Here is a 20286-nt window from a genome sequence, read left to right as displayed (position 1 = left end):
CCTATCCACCACAATCAAGTCGGCTTCATCCCTGGGATGCAAGGCTGGTTCAACATATGCAAATCAATAAATGTAACCCATCACATGAACAGAAACAACAACAAAAACCACATGATTATCTCAATAGATGCAGAAAAGGCCTTTGACAAAATTCAGCAGCCCTTCATGCTAAAAACTCTCAATAAACTAAGTATTGATGGAACGTATCTCAAAATAACAAGAGCTATTTATGACAAACCCACAGCCAATATCATACTGAATGAGCAAAAACTGGAAGCATTCCCTTTGAAAACTAGCGCAAGACTCGGTTTGCCAGTATTTTATTGAGGATTTTTGCATCGATGTTCATCATGGACATTGGTCTAAATTTCTCTTTTTTTGTTGTGTCTCTGCCAGACTTTGGTATCAGGATGGTGCTGGCCTTATAAAATGAGTTAGAGAGGATTCCCTCATTTTCTATTGATTGGAATAGTTTCAGAAGGAATGGTACCAGTTCCTTTTTGTACCTCTGGTAGAATTCGGCTGTGAATCTGTCTGGTCCTGGATTTTTTTTGGTTGGTAGGCTATTAATTATTGCCTCAATTTCAGAGTCTGTTATTGGTCTATTCAGGGATTCAACTTCCTGGTTTACTCTTGGGAGAGTGTATGTGTCCAGAAATTTATCCATTCCTTCTAGATTTTCTAGTTTATTTGCATAGAGGTGTTTATAGTATTCTCTGATGGTAGTTGGTATTTCTGTGGGATCGCTGTTGATATCCCCTTTATCATTTTTTATTGCATCTATTTGATTCTTCTCTCTTTTCTTCTTTATTAGTTTTGCTAGCGGTCTACTTTGCTGATCTTTTCAAAAAACCAGCTTGCGGATTCATTGATTTTTTGAAGGGATTTTTGTGTCTTATCTCCTTCAGTTCTGCTCTGATCTTAATTATTTCCTGCCTTCTGCTAGCTTTTGAATGTGTTTGCTCATGCTTCTCTAGTTCTTTTAATTGTGATGTTAGGGTGTCGATTTTATATCTTTCCTGCTTTCTCTTGTGGGCATTTAGTACTATAAATTTCCCTCTACACACTGCTTTAAATGTGTCCCAGATATTCTGGCATGTGGTGTCTTTGTTCTCGTTGATTTCAAAGAACAGCTGTATTTCTGCCTTCATTTCGTTATTCACCCAGCAGTCATTCAGGAGCAGGTTGTTCAGTTTCCATGTAGTTGTGCAGTTTTGAATGAGTTTCTTAATCCTGAGTTCTAATTTGATTGCACTGTGGTCTGAGAGACAGGTTGTTATGATTTCTGTTCTTTTACATTTGCTGAGGAGTGCTTTACTTCCAACTATATGGTCAATTTTGGAATAAGTGCGATGTGGTGCTGAAAAGAATGTATATTCTGTTGATTTCGAGTAGAGAGTTCTGTAGATGTCTATTAAGTCCGCTTGGTGCAGAGATGAGTTCAAGTTAGGCAATACCATTCAGGACATAGGCATGGGCAAGGACTTCATGACTAAAACACCAAAAGCAATGGCAATGAAAGCCAAAATAGACAAATGGGATCTAATTAAACTAAAGAGCTTCTGCACAGCAAAAGAAACTACCAGCAGAGTGAACAGGCAACCTACAGAATGGGGGAAAATTTTTGCAATCTACCCATCTGTCAAAGAGCTGATAACCAGACTCTACCAAGAACTTAAACAAATTTACAAGAAAAAAACAAACAACCCCATCAAAAAGTGGGCAAAGGATATGAACAGACACTTCTCAAAAGAAGACATTTATGCAGCCAACAGACACATGAAAAAATGCTCATCATCACTGGCCATCAGAGAAATGCAAATCAAAACCACAATGAGATACCATCTCACAGCAGTTAGAATGGCGATCATTAAAAAGCCAGGAAACAACAGGTGCTGGAGAGGATGTGGAGAAATAGGAATGCTTTTACACTGTTGGTGGGAGTGTAAACTAGTTCAACCATTGTGGAAGACAGTGTGGCAATTCCTCAAGGTTCTAGAACTAGAAATACCATTTGACCCAGAGATCCCATTACTGGGTATATACCCAAAGGACTATAAATCATGCTACTATAAAGACACATGCACACATATGTTTATTGCGGCACTATTCACAATAGCAAAGACTTGGAACCAACCCAAATGTCCATCAACAATAGACTGGATTAAGAAAATGTGGCACATATACACCATGGAATACTATGCAGCCATAAAAAAGGATGAGTTCATGTCCTTTGTAGGGACATGGATGAAGCTGGAAACCATCATTCTGAGAAAACTATTGCAAGGACAGAAAACCAAATACTGCATGTTCTCACTCATAGGTGGGAATTGAACAGTGAGAACACTTGGACTCAGGGTGGGGAACACCACACACGGGGGCCTGTAGTGGGGTGAGGGGAGCAGGGAGGGATAGCATTAGGAGAAATATCTAATGTAAACGACGAGTTACTGGGTACAGCATACCAACATGGCACATGTGTACCTATGTAACAAACCTGCATATTGTGCACATGTACCCTAGATCTTAAAGTATAAGAAAGACAGAAAGAGAAAGAAAGAAAGAAAGAAAGAAAGAGAAGGAAGGAAAGAAGGAAGGAAGGAAGGAAGGAAGGAAGGAAGGAAGGAAGGAAGGAAAGAAAGAAAGAAAGAAAGAAAGAAAGAAAGAAAGAAAGAAAGAAAGAAAGAAAGAAAGAAAGAAAGAAAGAAAGAAAGAAAGAAAGAAAGAAAGAAAGAAAGAAAGAGAGAAAGACAGACAGGCAGGCAGGCACAAGACAAGGATGTCCCCTCTCACCTCTCCTGTTCAACATAGTATTGGAAGTTCTGGCCAGGGCAATCAGGCAAGAGAAAGAAATAAAGGGTATTCAGTTAGGAAAAGAGGAAGTCAAATTGTCTCTGTTTGCAGATGACATGATTGTATATTTAGAAAACCCCATCATGTCAGCCCAAAATCTCCTTAAGCTGATAAGCAACTTCAGCAAAGTCTCAGCATACAAAATCAATGTGCAAAAATCACAAGCATTCCTATACACCAATATCAGACAAATAGCCAAATCATGAGTGAACTCCCATTCACAATTGCTACAAAGAGAATAAAATACCTAGGAATCCAACTTACAAGGAATGTGAAAGAGCTCTTCAAGGAGAACTACAAACCACTGCTCAAGGAAATAAAAGAGGACACAAACAATTGGAAGAACATTCCATGCTCATGGATAGGAAGAATCAACATTGTGAAAATGGCCATATTGCCCAAAGTAATTTATAGATTCAGTGCTATCCCCATCAAGCTACCAATGACTTTCTTCACAGAATTGGAAAAAACTACTGTAAAGTTCATATGGAACCAAAAAAGAGCCTGCATTGCCAACACAATCCTAAGCCAAAAGAACAAAGCTGGAGGCATCATGCTACCTGACTTCAAACTATACTGCAAGGCTACAGTAACCAAAACAGCACGGTACTGGTACCAAAACAGATATATAGACCAATGGAACAGAACAGAGCCCTCAGAAATAACACCACACATCTACAACCATCTGATCTTTCACAAACCTGACAAAAACAGGCAATGAGGAAAGGATTCCCTATTTAATAAATGGTGCTGGGAAAACTGGCTAGCCATAAACAGAAAACTGGCTAGCCATAATCAGAAAGCTGAAACTGGATCCCTTCCTTAAGCCTTATACAAAAATTGACTCAAGATCAATTGAAGACTTAAACATAAGACCTAAAACCATAAAAACCCTAGAAGAAAACCTAAGCAATACCATTCAGGACATAAAGATGGGCAAAGTCTTCATGATGAAAACACCAAAAGCAATGGCAACAAAAGTCAAAATTGACAAATGAGATCTAATTAAACTAAAGAGTTTCTGCAAAGCAAAAGAAACTACCATCAGGGTGAACAGGCAACCTACAGTATGGGAGAAAATGTTTGCAATCTATCTATCTGACAAAGGTCAAATATCCAGAATCTACAAGGAACTTAAACAAATTTACAAGAAAAAAACAAACAACCCCATCAAAACATGGGTGAAAGATATGAACAGACAGTTCTCAAAAGAAGACATTTATGTAGCCAAGAAACATGAAAAAATGCTCATCATCACTGGAAATGCAAATCAAAACCACAATGAGATACCATCTCACACCAGTTAGAATGGCAATCATTAAAAAGTCAGGAAACAACAGATGCTGGAGAGGATGTGGAGAAGTAGGAACGCTTTTACACTGTTGGTGACATTGTGGAAGACAGTGTGGCGATTCCTCAAGAATCTAGAACCAGAAATACCATTAGACCCAGCAATCCCATTACTGGGTATATACCCAAAGGATTATAAATCATTCTACAATAAAGACACGTGCACATGTATGTTTATTGCAGCACTGTTCACAATAGCAAAGTCTTGGAACCAGCCCAAATGCCCATCAGTGATAGACTGGATAAAGAAAATGTGGCACATATACACCATGGAATACTATGCAGCCATAAAAAAGGATGAGTTCATGTCCTTTGCATGGACATGGATGAAACTGGAAACCATCATTCTCAGCAAACACAAGAACAGAAAACCAAACACCATATGTTCTCACTCATAAGTGGTAGTTGAACAATGAGAACACATGGACACAGGGAGGGGAACATCACACACTGGGGTCTGTTGGGGAGTCGGGGGCTAGGGGAGGGATAGCATTAGGAGAAATACCTAATGTAAATGACAAGTTGATGAGTGTAGCATACCAGCATGCACATGTATACCTATGTAATAAACCTGCACATTGTGCACATGTACCCCAGAACTTAAAGTATAATTTTAAAAAAATGTTGGGAAATACATGGCTGAAGCTTAGGAATCACGTTAGAACTGTGGAAGTTAATTTGGAGTCATCTCATCCAAAGACAAAAAAAGAAGACCAGACTATTAAACAGAACTAACTTCACATGCCTGCTCAGGACCTAGCACTGTGCTAGAAACTACATTTTGCATTCATTCACTTTCATCCTTTTAACAACTTAAGAATTAGAGTTATTAGCCTTGTTTCTACATCGAGGAAACCAAACCTCAGAACAATTAAGTAACTAGACCAAGAAACAAGTGTTCCCAGTTCAAAGCCTTTGTTATTTTCACTACATTGGACGGCCTCATCACCGTATCTGGGAACACGGAAAAATGAAATTTCTAAGCAAGTAAATGTGGAGAGAGGAATAAAAGGCCAAACACAGAACTTTGAACTTATCTCTATCCTACAGAGCCTCAGAGGCTTCCAATGTTGGATATATTCCATGTTCTTCCTAAAAATCTCAATGAAAGCTTGTGTTCTATGAAGATCAATTACATAAGAAGCTTGGGTTTCAAAACCAGATGCAACCATGAAAGTTATCTTTATGGTATACAACCAAATAAAGAGGCCACTGAATTAATTAAATCTCCCATAGTTGCAAATTTGTTACTACTTGCATTACTCAGTCAAGAGTTATTTATATTGCAAATTATCTTTATTCTTTATTACTAATCTTACCTGACAAGAATTAAATTCCCACAGTATGGGATGGGCCTGAGCTTTAGGAAATTCGAAGCTGCTAGGCACTTCTGAGAATTTAATGTCTGGAACCCCTTCACATAGCAAAATGCTACCAACTATACATTCTGCTCGTCAGCCAATTTAGAGAGCTTGGGCTCTGATTTTGTTCCTTCCTGAGTTTACTCTCTGATAGTCCCCTCTGCTATATAGTTTAATGGGCTAATCAAATAAATTCTGCACTAAATGTATACTTTTAGATTTCCATGGAAAAATCTCCCCAGATTTTTCACAGGCCATTCTCCTCTAGGAATTCTCTTTAATTTGTTGCTTGTTCTACTTTTGCTTTCGGTGGAACAGAGAAAATGAAACAACCCAAGAATCAGCTTTCTTCCTCACATTAACATCTGGAATGCTTCCCTAATGGTATTCTGATAATATATTAAATAAAGCTGTTTTACATTATCCAAACAACCAGTTGACTTAAGCCGAATACTTTGCCATTTTAGTGAAGGAAAAAAATATAAAGTTGGTTGCTGGGTTGAAAAAGATTTCCAAACCTGTCAGTTCAACCAAATGATTGCAATAATAAAGGCATTCAGTCATAGAAGTCATAGCTAGAGAGTAAGCAGAGGAATCCACAAACAAGAGTTTCTTTTGAGTATGGGTCAATGCTCTCAATTGGATGAGTTTTTAAAAATATGTACCTTGAGTTACAAAGAAGGAAGCATACGTTTGAGAAAAATCTGCATTAATTTCACTTACTGAAACAACAACAACAGGATATAAAATGGAACGATTACTCTCTTCAAGCATGCTCAGTAACTTCTGGGTTTCTTGAAAATCAGAGGTCGTCACCTAAAAGACCAGAAAAATAAAAGGATATGGGAAGACGTTTTTAAATGACTTAAAAGTTAATTCAAGGAATAAATGGAGAGATTCTGCATAACATTCAAAATATTTATCAAGCTTAGTTTTTAATTTAGAAACAATTTTAAAGGATATCCATAAAGTTATACATGTCAAATTTTGATCTACTAATTGAGTCAAACCTGTCTCTTATTATCTACTTTGGACCAGGTACAAACAGAAAATTGAAAATATTGTCCAAAATACCACTCTTCTCATTATGGGAATTAGCTTGTTAAAAGTACTATTTCTCTTTCAAAGATAAAATCTCCAAAAACATGTAAAAGAACTCATCATAATCTCATATATAAATATTTAAGAATCAAATTAGTTCTCTTCCACATTACATTTGTTCATATCCTTAATGCTTTCAATCATTTGAATTGACTTACATTCACACAAACAAAATTGTAGCATTGATCTAAGATGATTTGCTGAAGATGTCTGCCAGCATGACACAGAGCCTCAGATGTGACTTTTACATGCTAGTAGGAAAAAACAGAAATGAATTCACAAATTAGATAGACCAAACATAAACATCTTTGTTACAAAGGAACACATAATTGCTAGAAGACAGGCACATAAAGCCAAGGACTATATATTTTTTAAAAAAATTAATACATGCTGAAGTTCATCAGGCTATCAAGAAAAAGTCATTTGAACTAGGCTATGAATAATGCATATTTTAGCAAACAAGGATATAGAAAATTGTTTCACATAGGAAAAAAATGTAGACATACACAGAATATATTCTGGAACAGGCTAGTAGTCTGGTTTATCTTATACAAATAAATATTGAAGAGCATGTTGAAGGACTAAAAGAGAAAGAGTGCAGTGATGACTGCAGGCATCTGGAAGCACATTAAATAACACAGTTTTAATACAGGGAATAGACTTCACTAAACCTGAAATAGCTAGAAATGGGGAAAGCAGTAGAAATCATCACAACAATATAAGTGAGAGAGAAATAAGACTTAAACTACACAAACTATTCCTAAAACTGTCGGGGAACTTACTTCTACTACTATAAGTAGTCCGAGATTGGATTAGATTTAGAAAAGAACACATACTATGCAAACTTTCCTAGTAAGATTTTTTATTCCATATAGCTTAATATTCTAATTAGCTTCTTTTAAGATTTTTCTATCATAACAATATGAACAAAAACTTAAGAATTACTCGACAAGGGATCTGTGGTATCTTTGCTGTAATAATTCCACAGGAAATCACATTTCAGTGATTCTTACTGGTATTACATTTAGAATGCTTTACATTTCATAGTTCTAAAAATAATACAGTGCTGTTCCTTAGTAAAACATTAAACTCTGTAACTCTGTACATTATCTATTTAGTAGCTTAATTTGCTATAATTTTGACAAAATACTGGAGAATGAGAAAGGAAAGTTTTCAAGGTCTTAGCTTTGCTCTAGAAATTAGTTGGCTATTAAATTTTAAAAATTTTAGTTCAGTTTAAAATTCACATTGAGCATAAAGCTCAAAGATTTTTAAGAAAAAAGCCAAAAAGTCCATAGTCATCAACAATATATTAACACTACAATAAAAAAAGAAACCAGTATCCAGTCTGCGATAGTAAGTTTGATCAAGTGGTAACATCTAGATATTACAGGGAGACAATTTTTCAAAAGTCCCTCACGTATTCAAACATTTTCAAAGGCATTAACAGCTAACTTGTTCCATACTTTTTCTGCAAGGATGTTTGTGCAAATTGCAGAGATAGAGATATTTCTTCCTAGAACAGATTTATTTTCCAGTAAGATGGGGACATCTCTCTGTCTGGATTAGGCTTACTTGGCATTCCAGAGTTATCTCTTGAGGAGCAGATGGGCTGATTTGCCTTTATAAGGCCAGGGTTTCCTACTATCAAGGTTCTTTTTAAAGAACCCTACTGCCCAGCAACAACTAACCCTAACTGCATCTCTCCATGGAAATCGGAATTCAGAAAAAAAACGAGTGCTACATTTTTGTTCTTGCTACTACTATGGTTATAAATGGTCTTTTCTCTGACCCTGTAGTCTCAGATCTTCCACCAATATCTATGATACTGTGTCAGGCTGACTTATTTGCATGCACGTAAGGTATAGTCTCACATCCTGCCAAGTTTCTGACTTCACAGATATGAAATAAGGCAACCATACCACCAGATCTTAACTTCAACAAAGATGCACAAGTGAATTCTGAACTCAGAAAAAAAAAAAATCTTACTTTAAAATTTCCTTCTGCATGTAGAGAATGAAAACATGAGAGATATTCTGATTCAGTTTTTTTGAAGTATTAAAATAAATTTCTTTAGGACAGAGCTTAGGATCTTTGAGGACAGAAACATTCATGTTTTTACCACTAGCAAATGCTTAATAATTTTAAAAACAAAAACAAAACTTTGCCACTAGTTTTTTAAAGAAAAACATCTTGTGTCAAGAAAATAGTGTACGTTCTTAAAATGAACAATGTGGGAAAGTTCTTTAAAAATAAAAACTCATCAAAAAATACTACATAGAAATAATTACTCTGAAAGGTAAGTATCATTCCAACAATTCTCTATGAATAATATATGTAGTAACCAAGAAAGACAAATGAAGGACTAAAAGTATGAATGTTGTATTAAAATGGAATAATATGCATGTCATTTTAAATTATGTAATTTTAGTGAATGAAAACCAAATGTAGTAAAACCAAAAGTATTGCTAAATTTCAGATAATTCATTTCCAGGAAGTTTAATTTCTAAAGGTTAAGAAGAGGTGCTAGGAGCAGGATAAAGACACTGCACTCTTAATGACAACTCACTTCTTTTTGTAAGTCAGTATTCATTGACTTCTTTCTGTGAGAGAAGGAGATAGCACATTTTAAGTTCTACCCATAGCCTAGGTCTGGTCAATCATGTTGTTTTAAATCTAAAAAGTTTATTAGATTCTTATTCTATTTTGTGGCCATAATTAACATTAGACATTATCTACCTTCAAGGAAAGTGACTTAACAAAATTTTCCCCAATTCTAAATTTTTCATTTTAATTCACATTATTAGATGAATATGGGCAAGTAGTTGGTTGTTTTGGAGCAATTTTTTTTAAGAAAAGCCAATCATTTTTAGGTTCTTTGAGTTTTTGCTTAAGAATAGTTTATCTAGGAATAAAAATTTGGTTCATACTTTCCCTCACAGATCTGCAATCACTGTGCCACTACTTTTAATTGTTACATGTTTTCCTTCTGCTTCTTATATTCCATTTGTCATTCAGCCATTCTCCATTCATTTTCTTAGATTTCAATGTCAAGCAGTTTCCCCCACCCCACCCCCCATTGCCCTTCCAAGTACTCATAGTGGTTACATTTGAGGTTTTTTTCTTTTGTCTTTATTACCAGAGGAAAACTTGGCTTGTGGTGATATTCTTGGATTTCACCTTCATCCCCTCAGATGTTTGTAGATAATGCTTCATTATATTTGGAATGAATACTGTAGATATATGAGGTCGGACCATCCTACGTTTTGCTAGTTTATGGGTTTTGCATCTTGATGTCTTCCTGAAGTATTCTTCATGGGGAATTTCCAAATCAACCACAGTAAGTTTTATTACGAATTGTTATTTCTCAACTTTTCCTGAAAATATGCCCTTTTAGATCAAATAGAATTAGTTCAAGGAAACTTTCTTTTAGCTTTCTGAAGAATTTGATTTTTCTACTTGATATATGAAAAGTGTCCACACATTGGCTGCCTTAGTCATCTAAACACCTACTCTACTTTAGCTACCATTTTTTTTAATTGGAATATGCTGCAATTATCTTGACTTTTCTCCCCTCAGTTATCTGACTTGCTGTATTGTTTCTCTAAGAGACTAGTTCTTTAATAGTGCTGCTTTCATAATAATTTTGTTTCCTATTCAATCACTGTTAATCTCTTACAATGTTGTGTTTTGAATTTTTAACCTTGAATTCAGATTCTCACTGAGTTCTTCTACAGAACAAAAAGATACAATTTGGGAGAAGGAAGAGGTCTCAGGTTTCATCCAGGTTTACTTCTTACTTACGTGCATTATAATTTTTTAAGTAGAAATTGTGCTTTTCCTGGTTATTTTCTATGAATTAAGAGTGTTAAAACAAAATCAGACACTGATAGTTTTCTCTGTCTCTATGAGATGCCACAGAAAATTGAGATATTTTCTACTTTTAAAGGATACTCCTTGGCTCTCACACTTCAGCTTCTCAATCTGCTTCTAAGTTAAAACTAGAAGAATTATCTTAATGAACCAACTTTTGCCCCAATTACAAGGTCTGGGAGATCCACAGGCAGGGTTTAGAAGACATCAGCCAGATTATCATCTGCACTTACTTTCTTGACTGTTACTTTTAAAAATGTATGCATTAAGTGGGGCCCCTCGTGTTTGTTTGGCTGCTGTTAATTTTGCTTATTTTCTATTGTTTTTAAAGCAATGGAGAAGGAAGATTTTATGAATGATCTTTATCGTATTTACCTGGCTGTCACTACTATTTTTAAGTACTTTAAGGAATTATTTTATATTTATATTGTACATCTTTAGACAAAAGGCAAGTATTCCCTAACCATTAAGAGTATTTTAAGTATTCCTAGAAGAGCTTCATTTTTCTCATTAAGAACATGTAACTTTATATACATATTACATGTATATGTGTGTAACTCCCATTAGATTAAATCTAAAATAGTGACTGACATTAAAGCCCTTCATAGTCTACTTATATTCTACCTATTCAAATCCTAGCCACCCATTCCACTCTTCAACACAAACATTCTTAAACTCTAAAGAAATTTTTCTCTATTGTCACAAATACTGGGCTCATTCATACCTATGACAACTTCGGCCCATACTGACTTCAATATCTACTTGCTTCTTCAAAGCTATTATGTATTTCTTAAACTTTAACAGTTAATAAGATATACATTCTTAGAATACACAATTGTAGGCCAGGCGCGGTGGCTCACACCTGTCATCCCAGCACTTTGGGAGGCCAAGGTGGGTGGATCACCTGAGGTCAGGAGTTCAAGACCAGCCTGGCCAAGATGGTGAAACCCCATCTCTACTAAAAATACAAGTATTAGCCGGGCATGGTGGTGGACACCTGCAATCCCAGCTACTTGGGAGGCTGAGGCAGAGAATTGCTTGAACCTGGGAGGCAGAGGTTGCAGTGAGCTGAGATCGCGCCACTGCACTCCAGCCTCGGTGACAGAGTGAAACTCCATCTCAAAATAAAAAAAAAAGAATGTACAATATAGATATATGGAAAGCACAATGCCCAGCCACATAGTGTTATTGTAATTGTAATTAAAATATATTTGTTCAGTTACATGATACATTTAAAACTGCACTTAAAGTCATTCTTTGGCTAATGCCCATAAACTAAGAAAGAAATGCATACACAATATTTACATAAGTTATCAAATATTAGTATTTTTGTACTCTTGAAAAACCAAACTGCAATTTTTTTCTTCTTGAGACTCTTAATAGTTGTTTCTAACTCTTTTAGTCATACTGCTTTCCTCCCAACCAGAAAACAATCAGTATTTTCCATGCTTGAGTAAAGAAACTTAGATTTTACCTAAATATAGCAAAGGTATCTGTGACACTTTTAATCAACAAAGACCTCAACAGACAACGCTATTAGGTTGTTTATAAAAAAAAAAAAAAAGTCCTAAGCATCATCATATGCTGTCATTCCTGATGTTTCCACACTCAAACACAACAAATGGAACAATCTGCTGGCTAGAATTTCTTCTGTAAATATTTTGGTTCAAAGGACATTTAAACAAAATTTAAAACAACCTTCCAATGTGTTCAGTAAATTAAAGTACAACAAAAAAAATCAAACTTTCCTTACATCGTAACAAATAAGAGTTTAGGAAAGATTTACCACAAACTAAATGCAAACATCCGTGTATTCACAATATTAATACTATATAAAGCATGGATATTAGGAATAAAGATGGATTGTCAAAAAAGTTTTCATTTCAAAAAGCATTAAGGCCTAACTAAGCCTGAAAGGTTTTGGTTCAATTCCCATGAGTCAGAGGTTCAAATACATGTTTCTGAAAAGTCAATCATCTTTTTACAGAAAACGTTGGCTGGGTCATCTCTGAGTCTGAATCTTCCAACTTCTAGCCTCTCTACCATTCAAACAATGGCATTAATATAGGTATAAACAAGTGACTTACAGAGAGATGTATTTTCTTTTCACTCTGTGAACATGCCAGCAATTAACATCCCTTTTTGCCTATCTAGCATTCAGCATTTACTATTTCTTAGAATAAGCTTTTAAGCTTTTCTTTTTGTATGTGTGTGCATGTGTGTAGTAAAGAGCATGGACTCTGGTACCAAGATCCCTGGGTTTGAATCTATCTCCAGAACAACGTTGCTGTGTGACTTTAGGTAAGTTACATAAGTCCTGTGGCTCAGTTTACTCCTCAGTAAAATGAGTACATCATAGAATTGATATGAGGATTGGCTAAGCTAATATGTGAAGGGAAAGAGTTAACTTTTCCAAGATGTCTTCTCTATAGCTTGTCCTCATAGAAGGCTTTAAGGAAGTCAATCCTGGTAGAGTTGTAAGCTAATAAATAAACCTTACCAGTCGGCTAGGTTATATAAGCTACAGGCTGCTAACCATGAATGGTAAGCTGTTGGATCATACCAGTGGCCTTCCACTTCATGACCTGCCACCATAGGACTTAAACCCTAGCTAGCTGGTCATACTAAAGCAGGTTGGATACTCTCCCAATCCTAGATGCTAGGTAGGCAGAATAGTACTATAACCAAGGTTATGAGACATTGCACTGCTATTGGATCCCTATCTCTTATCGCACAAGGAAAAGGACTGGTGCTTCCCTCACTATGCAACTTAAAAGTCACAGCACAAAGACTGGAGTCTAACATTCAGCCCAGAAGATCCATTTGCAGTGCTGCGTAATGCAGTGGACACTGCCTCTGTCTGAGTCCAAGGACTTTTCCCAACAACTACTGTTCTAGGAAGTCTAAAGCCTAATGTGTGTACTGACAAGTCATTGATCTTTGAATATATGTAAAGACCCAGTAGCATTCATGTTTTGGGTCACCTAATGCACAGTGCTATATTAAATGCTTGCTGTTATAACTCTACTCACTTCTTAACTTCCACTTTTAGAGGACCCTTTAAAACATATGTCCATTATCCCTTTACATTTAATATATTATATTTATTGAGGCTTTATAACTTGCCAGAATCTATGCTAAATACTTTTAACAACTATCTTGTTAAAACTGCATAGTACACCTATGCACGAGCAGGTATTATCATCATCCTCATGTTATAGATAACGCAGCACAGGCACAAAAGTTTGCATAATCTAAGATTACACAGGCTGTAAGGGGCTAGCACTCAGACTCAGGTCGGTTTGAACTCCCAGGTCCACATACATAACCTCTAAAGCACACTGGACATCAGTGTTACTCTAGGTACTATTACCTTGTCACAGATATCACAAGACCCTTACCCAGAGAGGAGTAATTCTACATGTCCCAAAGTCAACTCCAGGGGAAGGGGTGTGGGGGAGGAACATGTATTCTGGAGGAAGTCAATTAAGTACTAACAATCTTAATTGCCAGTATACACATTCCCTTAACTGTGATGTTTCTGGGTCCTGGATAGTGTACAAAGTATTTAAGAAGTGTCCTCCAATTGCAATCTTCAGATTTGATATCAAAGTAATGTCAAGTGCTTCTGACCCACTGCATTAAACATGTGCTGAGCAGTTGGTGGTAGAAGACATTATTGTGGTAAGTCTTCCTTTGTGCATCCCTCTCGCACTGTTAAAACTCACATTGAAAGCCAACTACTGTTCTGATGCAACACTACAAGGACCGTGGAATGGAAAATGACAAGCTCTAAATTTAACAAACCTTGAGCACCTAACACAAAGAATTTAAGGCTCCTGTTTTATTTTTTTATTTTATTTTATTTTTTAAGACAGAGTCTTGCTCTGTCACCCATGCTGGAGTGCAGTGGTATCCACGCCTGGCTAATTTTTGTATTTTTAGTAGAATAGGGCTTTTGCCATGTTGGCCAGGCTGGTCTCGAACCTCTGACCTTAGGTGATCCACCCGCCTCGGCCTCCCAAAGTGCTGGGATTACAGGCATGAGCCACCGCACCCAGCCCCGTTTTATTATACATCCAAAGTTGGATAGTGTCAACACAAATTGTAAAGCTGCAAAATACCACCGTGCTCTTCTTTCTGTCGAGCTTTCATGACAGATTATAATATAACTAAAAGACAGTGTGTAGTAGATGGGAAACGACTGGCATTAACTCATATATCATGTTTGGCAGGCGTGTTCTGTACCTATTAGCGGAAATCACTAATGATATGTGAAAAAGATACAAACAGTAATATGATCCCTTTATATTTATTAGTAATGCATAAAACATTTGCAAGCTGAGAACTGGCAAGTTAAAATGAACAAATCCTATCTGTCTTAATTAAAAATAAAACAAGGTCACAAAGAACAGAGTATCTTAGCCATTGATGGATTAATATAATTTCATTCATTTGACCAATATTTATTGATAGCTACAAGCCAGACACTAAATTGTATACTGAGACCACGTCAATGACTAGACAGGTTTCTGCCCCCAAGAAGTTTATAGCCTAATGGGAAAACAAAATAAATTTTAGATGTGTATTTCTCGAATTTCAATGTCTATGGGAATTTCTGAGAATCCTGTTAGAAATGCAGATTTTAATTCTTTTAGATTTGGGGTAAAGCTAAGAATAAACATTTCTAAGAAGCTTACAGTTGATACTGATATAACTGATGCCTGGATCACACTTTGAGCCAGCAAAAGGTTCTATCATTTGAATCCACATAATCTAAAAGCCCTCTCTCATTTTGAGTAGATATTTACTGAGGAGTGTGTCCTCATCTAGCAAATGAAAGAAAACTGCAACCTTACTAAGCCAAAGCCATTGCCTTTATCTTTATTACATATATTGGTATAGCAAACATAAATGACTAAAATTAAACAATTCATTAATTCAACTTTCTTCCTTCAAATTCTTGCTAAGTTTACAACGTAATTTAATTTAAATGCATAAAGTTTTATTTTTCCTAAGTAATAAAGATGCTGCCTAAATGTACAGTCTGCCTTCAGAATCTGTTGGTTCCACAGTTAAGGATTCGAGCATGGGTCAAAAACATTTGAAAAACAAAACTAAACAATAAAAATACAAATTTATAAAAATACAGTATAATTATATAGCATTTATATTGTATTAGGGACTGTATGTAATCTAAAGATGATTTAACATATATAGGAAGATGTATATAGGTTATATGTAAACATTATTTCATTTTATGTAAGGGATTAGAGCACCCATAAATTGTGATATTTGTAGAGCAGAAAGGTAGGTCCTAGAACCCCCATATAAATTGAGGGACAACTGTATATAGAAGTACAATTGCAGCCTGTTTCCATATTAAAATCATGTGATGATAAAATGACAATCACTTAAATTACATGATTGATATTGTACTGCAAATGTGACAATTGTTCTCAAAATGTCTAGATAAGAAATATTAAAAAGGTTCTCAACAACCTCCATTTTCCACCTAGATTTACAAAATGATAGAAAATAAAGAAAATTAAAATCAGCTATAATATGTATGAATAGCTTACTGAAGAGTCCTTTCACATGTAATCCCAAGAAAATCATGCAATAGTCTTTTAAGGAATATTCAGACACCATCCCAATATTTGTTCAACCTAAAAACTGCCATCAAACCCTATGTAATAAGCGAACTATTTTTCATTAATGTATATTTCTCTTCTTTGAGAAATATACTTGCAATATTTATACATAAAATTTCCCTCTCATACAACTTTCCCATTATGACTTATTAGTAGCCTGTTGAATATACATTGTTTAGCTTAGAGGTTCAAAATATTTAAAAAATACTAAGGATAAATTACATTTTGAATAAAAACTCGATCATGTGACTTGTTTCAGAATTATGTATATACCATAGAATATTTTTTAAACAGTACATTTCTAGACAATATAGAAAAATAGACTCAAATATGTAATATAGAATCTTACTGTAGAGTCTACAGAATACATTTTAAAAATATTGCTTATGGCTTATTTTCTTCACTCCACTAGAAGGTCCCCTCTGCAGTGCTCATTTCTGCAACACTGTCTTTCTTTCCTGACAGAAGGCTGCTCACCACCAATTTCATCACTGTTGCTAACTCCAGCTCATCTAATCTCTGCAACATCTGCTACCAGCACCTTGTCTTCCCTCCTTTTGTGAACATAGTTTTTTCTTCTGGTTAGAAAATCAGTTCGAACTTCTTGAGTATGCTTTGTGTTTTAAACTCTTCTCAACTGTTCCCATGATTGATGGATGCCCAGAGGCTACCTCTTTATCTCCAGCAACATATTTGGCTGTTGGCCCGGTAGAGAGGTACTCCAGAAGCTTACTGGTTCATCATGCTCTCATCTTTAACCACAACTATTTATCTGACTCCTTCCATCTCCACAGCACTGTGTGAGGGATCAGTGATAAGAGACGGTGAAAGAGATGCGCAAATGGATAAATAATAAGCAGGATATGTAGAATGACACAACTATTGATGAGTAATTTAGGAGATCCAATAACTAAAAAAAAAGATTGGGGACAAGTTCATGGAAACAGTAATCAACTAAGCCTTAAAACATAAAATTGACAAATAGAGAAGGCATGTAATCCAGTAGAATAGAGTGCAAAAGAGGTAGAAGACTAATTGTTTCAAGACATGTTGAGCCACAACAGCAATAGCATTGTGACAAAAAACGTCAGTGTAGATTGCAGAAGATCTTAAATGATGGATCAGGCTGTATAGACTTTTTTTTACCCTCATATACTGAATAGTTATTTAAGGTATATAGTGCCAACGTAAGAGAGAAAGATAAACTTTTTTTAACACAAGTTGTAGGCCTTGGAAAGAAGTTTTCCGGTAACAAGATAACATGAATAATGTACTGTGGTTATAAGCGCAAAGTGGTATATTTGATTCAGTGTTCCCAGAACCACCAAAACCTTGGAACCATTGTTTAGCTAAAGCTACTAGAACAACAGAATAACCTACTTTGTGGCATTGTAAAGTAAAATTATACTACACATAAATACTTGACATAAAATACATTTCCAAACTCAATTATTAGGGATAACATAAGCTCAAAATGATGCTTTGCAAACATCATGTATCCTATAATTGGAGAAAAAAAATTAATGAAATGAAGTGAAATGACTGAGTTCTGAAACTACATTTCAATTTAAATAGCATAAGCAATTTAGTATATAACATTCTTCAAAATCAATTGTTGAAGGTTAACTATAATCTACATATAAAAACAACTTTGTCAACTTTTTATACGGATTTTCCTTCTAAACATATTTATGTGTAAAATCAAAAAATTTCCTGAGTTAAAGGCTAAGACTTGACTTTATGAATACATGCCCCAAAATTGGTGGTGGCTGGTTTCTGTTTTTATTTTGTAAGCTTAGTATAATGGTTGTCCAGAACTTGTAAGCAATTACCTCATTTCTAAGCGGACAAGATGCAAAAGACCATTTTTACAGATTAACCATCTGGTTCCTTTAGGAAGAGTAATATTTCAACAGGTTCCTGTATTTCAAGAATATAAACAATTAAAAAGATGAAGATATGTGAAATACAAAGAAAAAATAGAGAAAATAGCATTTAAAGCAAATTATCCTAGCTCCCTCAATTAATATTTTAAAACCATGACAATCATATAAATTGTTAATTTTATTTAATACAACATCAATATAATTCATACCGTCTTCTTCAACTAGGTGGTCTATCATTTTGGAGTTTCTTTCCACCTCTGGAGAATTGCTCAGGAAATCTGGCTAACATATCAAATAAACCAAATGGATTTAATGAGATGGTTTTTGGCTAGTTTCTACATTCTTTTATACAAATGCATACACCACATAAATGTGGTGCTGTTCAGAGTGAGAGGCGCAAGAGAAAAAAGTAGCTTTCCGGTGTTATTTCACTGTTATTAACTATACAGTATTCAGGTGCAAACATATGAAAATCCTGTATATCACACTAAACTATAATATGTATCAAAATAAGCATAAAATAACTGTTATGGATAGGTCTTAGGATGTTGCTGTGGCTTAATTTGCTCTGTTTATCTTCTCTCTGCTTTTCTTTATTGCATGTGCTATTTTTGATGTTTTGTTTGACTAATACGTCATACAGTGAATTTACTGAGGTCTATAACAAAAGGCATAGATCCATACACTGGACACAACCTTGAGGGCATAAGAAAAAAAAAAAAAAAACAACTAAGTACCGTAGAACAGCCTCAACAAAATCAAAGCATGCTTTACACATGATTTTCAGTTACACCCTGCTTGTCATTTGTGATTACTCAAAACAATAATTAAATTATGTTTTCCAGGAAACAGGAAGGAGTGGATAACCAAAATACATGAAAAGCCCCTACAGTCCCTGTTTGTTCACAGTATAGATCAGCATTCTTTAGGAAGCCCCTACAGTCCCTGTTTGTTCAGAGTACAGATCAGCATTCTTTAGGAGTTCCATTCTTTTATTACAGGAATGAATATTGGGTTGAACACGCTTATATGCATTTAGAGGTAACGTGATGTATGAAAACAAATACTGCAGAGGTTTCCTCTGTAGAACTGTACTTTTAAGAGGAGCAGCCAGCATAGTCTTCTTGTAAAGGTAAACTGGATCATGTCATTTTCAAATAAAGTCTTCTCTCACTTCATTTTCCCCTTAAAACAATATATAAATGATAATAGTAGCAACGGTAACAGTAGACGTGGTAAACTCAACATAAAAAGCCTACGAGGATGTCTCTGGGTCTGTCCCCAGCTCTTTCCTTGTCTCCTGCTACTCCCATTTCCACTCCATTTGCATCTCCAACCACTGACATTTTCTTTCTGTGCCCCAGTGAAGCTCTTTATGTGCCTTTCACATACTGTTACTTCTGGTTTGTTCTTTAAATAGATAATTATTTATTACCCTTAAAGGCTTAAGTTAAATACCACGTCTGCCAAGAGATTTCACTTACTGCCTTCCACTCCCAATCTAAGTCATTTTCTCTGGCTCTCTTACATAAGCACAGTTATGTTTTCCTTAGAATATTCATCACAATTTGACATTTTAATTTGCATTCGTTTACTTTTTATCCCCAACTGGACAATATGCTCCTTGGAAATAGGATATCATACTTGCTCAGTTCAAATATCTAGTGACTATATCATGATAGGCATTTATTATTTGGTAAATAAACTAGAGAATTTAGGAATAAAAGACTAATCATATCTTCCTACTTATAAATTCCTTACTTCCTTCAGTTCAGTATATAGTATAAACTATTTTTGGATATTTACTGAAAACTGGGAAGAAGTGAGAGAGGTCCCTTTAAAACTGTCTACCACCCTGATCTATCTCTGGAGAGCTCTATATTCAAAGCTGGTAAGGTCTGTGAAATACTTCAAATTGCTGAGAAAAACAGAGGAGGAAAATAGCAAGACTGATAGCAAAGCCTTGTCCTTTAAGAATCAGTGAAAAGTGCCTGTGAATGGGGGGAGTAGGAGAGGTGCCTCTCCCCAAGTTAGCTCTTTACTTAACTTTTTAACAACCTCTTCCAGGTATTTGGTGTGTATCATTAAAGTTAGATGTTTGGTTCACCTGTAAGGTATGTTGCAAAATTCTAGTATAGATAATTACAATAAACATACCCAATCTTTTCCCTTAATTTCAAAGGAAAACATTTTTTCTTTTCATGTTAA

At 35.3% G+C, this 20286-nt stretch overlaps 1 protein-coding gene and 1 long non-coding RNA gene across 3 annotated transcripts in view; one reads left to right on the top strand and one right to left on the bottom strand.

The window, feature by feature from the left end:
* LOC131384629 (uncharacterized) overlaps positions 1–18391 on the top strand; it is a 63590-nt gene extending 45199 nt beyond the window's left edge. The window contains exons 3-5 of one of the 2 annotated variants that reach the window (XR_009215676.1): positions 9808–10005; positions 14138–14222; positions 16658–18391. This is a non-coding gene — a long non-coding RNA (uncharacterized LOC131384629). The remainder of the gene's footprint in view (positions 1–9807; positions 10006–14137; positions 14223–16657) is intronic. The other variant, XR_009215679.1, reaches the window with a different exon arrangement.
* Positions 1–20286, bottom strand: part of CRPPA (CDP-L-ribitol pyrophosphorylase A) — a 340764-nt gene that overhangs the window by 173760 nt on the left and 146718 nt on the right. The window contains exons 7-8 of the mRNA XM_058446710.1: positions 6824–6916; positions 6288–6380 (exon numbers count right to left, since the gene is read on the bottom strand). Of these exons, the coding sequence (XP_058302693.1) occupies positions 6288–6380; positions 6824–6916 (186 nt within the window). The remainder of the gene's footprint in view (positions 1–6287; positions 6381–6823; positions 6917–20286) is intronic.

This window comes from Hylobates moloch, unplaced genomic scaffold (assembly GCF_009828535.3).
Source record: "Hylobates moloch isolate HMO894 unplaced genomic scaffold, HMol_V3 SCAFFOLD_1, whole genome shotgun sequence".
Lineage (NCBI taxonomy): Eukaryota > Metazoa > Chordata > Mammalia > Primates > Hylobatidae > Hylobates > Hylobates moloch.
Note: the sequence above shows the minus strand (reverse complement) of the source record. Positions and strands in the feature narration are given on the sequence as shown.